Source organism: Periplaneta americana, chromosome 1 (assembly GCF_040183065.1).
Source record: "Periplaneta americana isolate PAMFEO1 chromosome 1, P.americana_PAMFEO1_priV1, whole genome shotgun sequence".
Lineage (NCBI taxonomy): Eukaryota > Metazoa > Arthropoda > Insecta > Blattodea > Blattidae > Periplaneta > Periplaneta americana.
Genome location: NC_091117.1, coordinates 29,156,806 through 29,163,606, shown reverse-complemented (window position 1 = coordinate 29,163,606; position 6,801 = coordinate 29,156,806). Strand labels below are relative to the sequence as shown.

General features: G+C 34.0%; 1 protein-coding gene across 1 annotated transcript in view; it reads right to left on the bottom strand.

Moving 5' to 3' along the window:
- Positions 1-3,202: 3,202 nt before the first annotated feature.
- LOC138694350 (retinol dehydrogenase 14) overlaps positions 3,203-6,801 on the bottom strand; it is a 57,054-nt gene continuing 53,455 nt past the window's right edge. The window contains exons 7-8 of the mRNA XM_069817998.1: positions 5,016-5,105; positions 3,203-3,605 (exon numbers count right to left, since the gene is read on the bottom strand). Of these exons, the coding sequence (XP_069674099.1) occupies positions 3,501-3,605; positions 5,016-5,105 (195 nt within the window). The 3' untranslated portion in view covers positions 3,203-3,500. The remainder of the gene's footprint in view (positions 3,606-5,015; positions 5,106-6,801) is intronic.

Below are 6,801 nucleotides of genomic sequence, written 5' to 3'. Positions count from 1 at the left end.
AACATCAAATTAAACAGGGGTTTTGATTCCCGTCACGAGATGCGCAGATGTTTATTCTTTATTCTGTACATTTACTGTCATCAAAATTATTATTCTTTCAGAGATCCAGTTATTTCCAATTTGTTTACCAGTCCCAGTATTGGGTTTCTTTGGGGGGGGGGGGATTACGAACACCAAATTCTCTCTGGTATGCCCTTTGGGTAGCTGTAATTGAATTCGTAATCCAGTATTGCTTCACAAGGAAGAGCCGTTGATTTAATGTGTACTGCATTTTCAGTGACTGAAACAAAATGTCGAAAACAGCTGCCAACAATAAGGAATAAAGTCCCAACTATTTTTAACAAAATAATCTGCCCTCAATGAGGGTGACCATAAAGATCCAGAATAAAAGCACAGAATAATTTAGAAAGACAAAAAGATTAAATACAGGAATTGTTTAGTAAAACATCCAGAGAAATGCAAACCCTATAGAATCGTCAATGGCCAAAATATAAATGGTAGTGTAATATTTGGATTGAATCCTTAAGAATATCCAATAAAATGTTTTGAATTTCAAAAAATCGGAGACCGAGTGTCTTTAAAATATTCCATGTGAATTTAGGAAGTGTGCCACGCGCATGAAACAAAAGACCAGAAACACTCCACTGCCTAGCGGGAAGGTTATATTTCTCACTTAGGTACGGGATGCAGGACTCATAAATGGATTTCTTCTCCTCATCAACGTGTTGTGCCTGCAGGGCATCCCTCTCAAACCAGATTGTAGGATCAAGAGTTATTCCCTTAGATTGAGTCCTGTGGATGGCTACAATATCTGCTCTTCTGTTCGAATCTAAGGATGAAACGTAGTGGATTTCCTCGTGTACCTCCCATCCACGACGCTTGAGGACATCAGCAATACCGGTCCTGGCCTAATGGTGTCGATTGTTGCACAGCAGCTCCGTTTTTCAATGGAAACCCAACACGTGACCAAGAGTTTCCGTCTCGTTGCAGCGCATCTCATGACAAGGAATCAAAACTCCTGCTAAATTTTACGTTAAAAGCTGGTCATTAAGTGAATTTCCAGCCAAATAAATAAATAATTTTCAACATTTGCTGTAGAGGTTAGTAATCTCCCAAAGATCTCTACATTTGAGGTAGGGTACCGGTATAACAATTTGTGTCTAGCATCATTCTTTTGAACTAAATAAAGAAAGAAATGTGTTAGTTCTATATAAATCACTCTGTAGAAAATAACAATGAAGTTATCTTCCTTCTTGCTTCCCAATATTTGGACGTAAGATCCAAAAAAAAAAAAAAAAAAAAAAAAAAAAACAATAGATACCATAAAGAGGGGTTACTTTGAATGCCGAGGTGACTTTGAACAGTAATTTAGCGCCTTTCTAAATTAAATGCTGTGCCCTATTTCGAAAAAACTGAACTAATTTATTGACAACTTAAAGAGAATTTTCGCAATTGGGTACAGGAATTAATTTAGAAAGGAGCTAAATTCCTGTTCAAAGTCACCTCAGCGTTCAAAGTCACCCCACTTTACGGTAGCCTATATTCTTTTGTATACCAGTATAATATATTCAATATAGATGAGTTATGATACTGATCTATGTAATCATAAGAATAAATTAAAACTAGAATAAAATTGCGTGTATTGTGTGTGTCGGTATGTAGCCTATTTTAAATAATACAAACTAGGACTTGATTATAAATGTCTTAGAAATTGTTTATCGATTTCCATGTTTGAATACCGGTATGCATATTTTAACTTTTTCCCCCCCATGCAACATACAGGTATATTGAGCGGTAATGTGTAGACTGTAGAGCATATTCTTTCCATTTGTTACACACAGAGCACTTACTATATCAATGCCAATGAAAGTCTTGTAGCTGCGGAAGTAAGAGTTATTTTTGGGCCTACGTTTATTAGAGTTTCTTTTACTTATTTCGGTGAATACTGTCTGCCTTCAAAATCTGCAATAATTTTTTGACATCCTGCACATTATAGACATGATCCATTATAAAATGTATTTTTGATTGAGTATATTATCTTTATAATATTTATCTTTATGGTCCCAGTAAAAATAAATCCTTTAATTCATAGAGGTTGTTTAGTTCATAGTACATTAATAAATTCTCTACACAATGCTGTCCATTGGAAGAGAATCTGTTATTTTAAGCCCATAGGAAGTTCAGGTAAAAATTTGTTAAGTTATTTTCAGCATATTATAGCTGCCCATATGTATAACGGTATCCTATATTGATATATCTTTGATCAAGAGTATATTTACGTGATTTTTTTTTTAAATTCGAGTGTTTGTTAAAAAATTCTCTTACATTTTCTGAATTAATCGATACCGGTATATCATTTATATATACATTCAATTATGTTGTTGGAATGTATTGATAGATTTCAGATTAGTCAGAACTGAAAAATTTAATCTTCATCATATGATGTTGGATGACGTGTATACGTCCGTGGATGTGACATATTAATGAATTTAACGAACTCGATAGCTCAGTGGTAGAGTGCCTGACCGGAGAACAGGAAGTCGCAGGTTCGATTCCCGCTCGAGATTGTGAAATTTTTCTTTCATACCATGGCATGATTGCGACTATAATAGTATTTAAATTCATGAAAAATTTACTTCAAATGCAATTTTCCGAAAGCTGTTTTTTTAAGTACCGTACGTAACTTTTTATAACTCATGAACCATTAAAACTAGAGGACTAAAATTTGGCACACTGATTCTATACACAGTAGAGTAAGATGTAGACTATAATCATGGCCATATTTTAGAAATTAAGAAAATTGCTATCACTAATATCCACATAACTTTATATAGGTTCAAAAATTTATTGCACGCAAACTGTAAGTCTTAAATGTTGAAATTATAATCTACGTACGTTGTAGAATAATATGTTTTTACAACCTCTAAAAAAAATTAAAGATGGCAATTGAATTTGAAGAATTCTATGCTTATGGTACCTACTTAAATTTGTACTTGCATATTACTTTTTTACCATAGACTGATGAAATATATTTTATAGAAAACTCATAAAAAGAAATGCTTTTCTTATAAGTTATTTATGTTGTTGAAACTGCTATGAAACTGCAATATAATTTTTGTTTATCTCTGACTGTTTTTGCTACTGAAAACCTAATAGTGAAAAATCCTTCGTTTTCTGAAAGTTTCTGTGCCTCTTCACGTACATACGTATTGATCACTGAAATTATACGTAAGACTAAAATGATATAATAGTACCATAATGTTGATTTAGAAAGTCTCAACAACTTAGCTGTAATTTGAAACTATGGAACTGTTGATACGAAATTTAAAATATTTTTAAAATATCACTTCAATACATGTTTTGGGGAATAAAAACCCATCCACAAAATTATCTTATGCATAACAGCAAATTATCAAGTATAAAGTTCTTGAAAGTGTAACTTTTAAAATAAAACAAAACTATGATGTCCCAGTCTTTCTGAATGAACACTAAATCATTGTTCAGATGTGTGGGTCAGTTGGCTCCAATCCAACGAAGTTTTCACTCAGTTCCCAAAGCTTCTTACCTTTAGCAGGATCCTTTACGCGATTGCTCAAAAAGAATTCCTATTGGATAAATGGAAAATTATTATTTATGTAACTATGAAAGGTTACTTCACTTTTGACGATGATAACTAAAGATGCTAGGAAGAAAGAAACTGTTGCTTCCATAACTTCGTCAAATTAAGGATCAGAACTAATACTACTAGGTTCAAAAAGTTCCCGGAATTTTACTACCATTTTTCGTATTAATATATAACAAGGGATATTATACATTTGTTTTGTTGGTAACATTCATGATGTCATTTCCTTAAAGTTTGTTGATAATGGCAATTATTGGTTTTGAGTTGTAGGCAATTGTTTATCATAGTGTTTCGTTTGTTCGTCGCATTTTGTAATTATGTCCACAGAGCAAAGTACAAACATCAAGTTCTGTGTTTTGCTGGGGACATGATCAGTATGGCTGATGAAGATGGTGATTTCTTAAACAAAATGAAACTGGTGCTACTTGTACGACCCAGTCCCTAAACGACAGTCATCTGAGTGGAAATCGAAAACATCTCCTCGGAAGCAAAAATTTCCTAGGCACACTTCCAAAGGCAAAGTTATTTTAAATGTTATGTTTTATTTAACGACGCTCGCAACTGCAGAGGTTATATCAGCATCGCCGGATGTGCCGGAATTTTGTCCCGCAGGAGTTCTTTTTCATGCCAGTAAATCTACTAACATGAGCCTGTCGCATTTAAGCTCACTTAAAGCAAAGTTATGTTGGAAGTTTTCTTCGACTCTCAGGGTCTCATGCACCATGAGTTCATTCCAGAAGGTCGTACTGTAACGAAAGAATTGTACGTAGAAACCCTCCGTCGCCTCTGGGACGCAGTGAGAAGGAAACGTCCAGAAAAGTGGGTAAAAAACAACTGGTTCCTTATGCATGACAATGCACCTGCTCATCGCGCAATTATTGTAAAGAATTTTCTTGCCAGGCACAACATAACTGCTTTGGATCACCCACCATACTCTCCTGATCTCTCACCACCTGATTACTTTCTGTTTCCCCGTCTGAAAAGTCATCTGAAAGGACGGATATTCAATGCTGAAGAGGTTATCGCAAACGCGACGAGAGCACTAAGACGGGTTTCACAAAATGGCTTCCAGGCCTGCTTCCAGGAACTCTACATGCGTTGGCAAAAGTGTGTTGTTGCGGAAGGCAACTATTTTGAAGGAAATGCTGTAGAATAGTGTTTAAGGTACGTTGTTTCTATGATGCTAGCAAATTCCGGGAACTTTTTGAACCTAGTATGTATATGATAGCAAAGTGGTAAACAAAATATTAAAGAATATTCTCAAAACTTGACTTATATCATTCTAAAATGTATTTTTTAAGTAGACTGCAAAGCTAATTATAAAATAATTCACAGCGCCAGACTCTGTCATTTGAAATGAAGATTGCATAAACAAAGTAAATGTAGTGCGTACCTTGCAGTCCAAGTAATATTTCCCAGTTACACCTTCAAGTTCTTCAGATACGGCAAGAAGTATTGTAGTTTGAGCACCTTGTTCTGGAGTCTAGTAAAAAATAAAACGCATTTTAATTTTTAATATACAATTTCAAAGCACATAAAACAACAAATATTTTATCATCATCATCATCATCATCATCATCATCATCATCATCATCATCATCATCATCATCATCCCCTGGCTGTTGACCAGCACATTATTAGTATAAAAATAAATAATAATAATAATAATAATAATAATTATTATTATTATTATTATTATTATTACTATTATTAAAAGCAAAATAATAATATACTATACACTACACTTATTATTAAATTACTTTACTTACAAATAGCTTTTAAGGAACCCGCAGGTTCATTGCTGCCCTCACATAAGCCCGCCATCGGTCCCTATCCTGTGCAAGATTAATCCAGTCTCTATCATCACATACCACCTCCCTCAAATCCATTTTAATATTATCCTCTCATCTACGTCTCGGCCTCCCCAAAGGTCTTTTTCCCTCTGGTCTCCCAACTAATACTCTATATGCATTTCTGGATTCGCCCAAACATGCTACATGCCCTGCCCATCTCAAACGTCTGGATTTAATGTTCCTAATTATGTCAGGTCAAGAATACAATGTGTGCAGTTCTGCGTTGTGTAACTTTCTCCATTCTCCTGTAACTTTATCCCTCTTAGCCCCAAATATTTTCCTAAGAACCTTATTCTCAAACACCCTTAATCTCTGTTCCTCTTTCAAAGTGAGAGTCAAAGTTTTACAAGCGTACAGAACAACCAGTAATATAACTGTTTTATAAATTCTATTTTTAACATTTTTTGACACCAGAATGACAAAAGCTTCTGAACCGAATAATAACAGGCACTTCCCATATTTATTCTGCGTTTAATTTCCTCTCGAGTTTCATTTATATTTGTTACTGTTGCTCCAAGATATTTGAATTTTTCCATCTCTTCGAAGGATAAATCTCCAATTTTTTTATATTTCCATTTCGTACACTATTCTGGTTACGAGACATAATCATATACTTTGTCTTTTCGGGATTTGCTTCCAAACCTATCTCTTTACTTGCTTCCAATAAAATTCCCGTGTTTTTCCCTAATCGTTTGTGGATTTTCTCCTAACATATTCACGTCATCCGCATAGTCAAGCAGCTGATGTAACCCGTTCAATTCCAAACCCTCTCTGTTATCCTGGACTTTCCTAATGGCATACTCTAGAGCAAAGTTAAAAAGTAAAGGTGATAGTGCATCTCCCTGCTTTAACCCCCAGTGAATTGGAAAAGCATCAGATAGAAACTGGCCTATACGGACTCTGCTGTAAGTTTCACTGAGACACATTTTAATTAATTGAACTAGTTTCTTGGGAATACCAAATTCAATAAGAATATTACATAAAACTTATTCTTAAATAATAATAATAATAATAATAATAATAATAATAATAATAATAATAATAATAATAACAGAAGAGTTTTATTTAATGTGTAAGCATATTCCAAGTTCACATTAATTAATAAACTAATTAAAAAATATACATCCTGATTACACACTTTTAAACACCTATATCACTAATAATTTGTTAAGTAAATAACTTTTTTAACTTTCCTGTGTTGATTGATATTATGTCAATGACTAACACATCTTCAACACAGAATTAAATTTCAGACCGCACATTCTTGTTGACACAACACTACCGACCAAGAATGTAGTCCCACAATGACAAAAACAAGAAAAAACT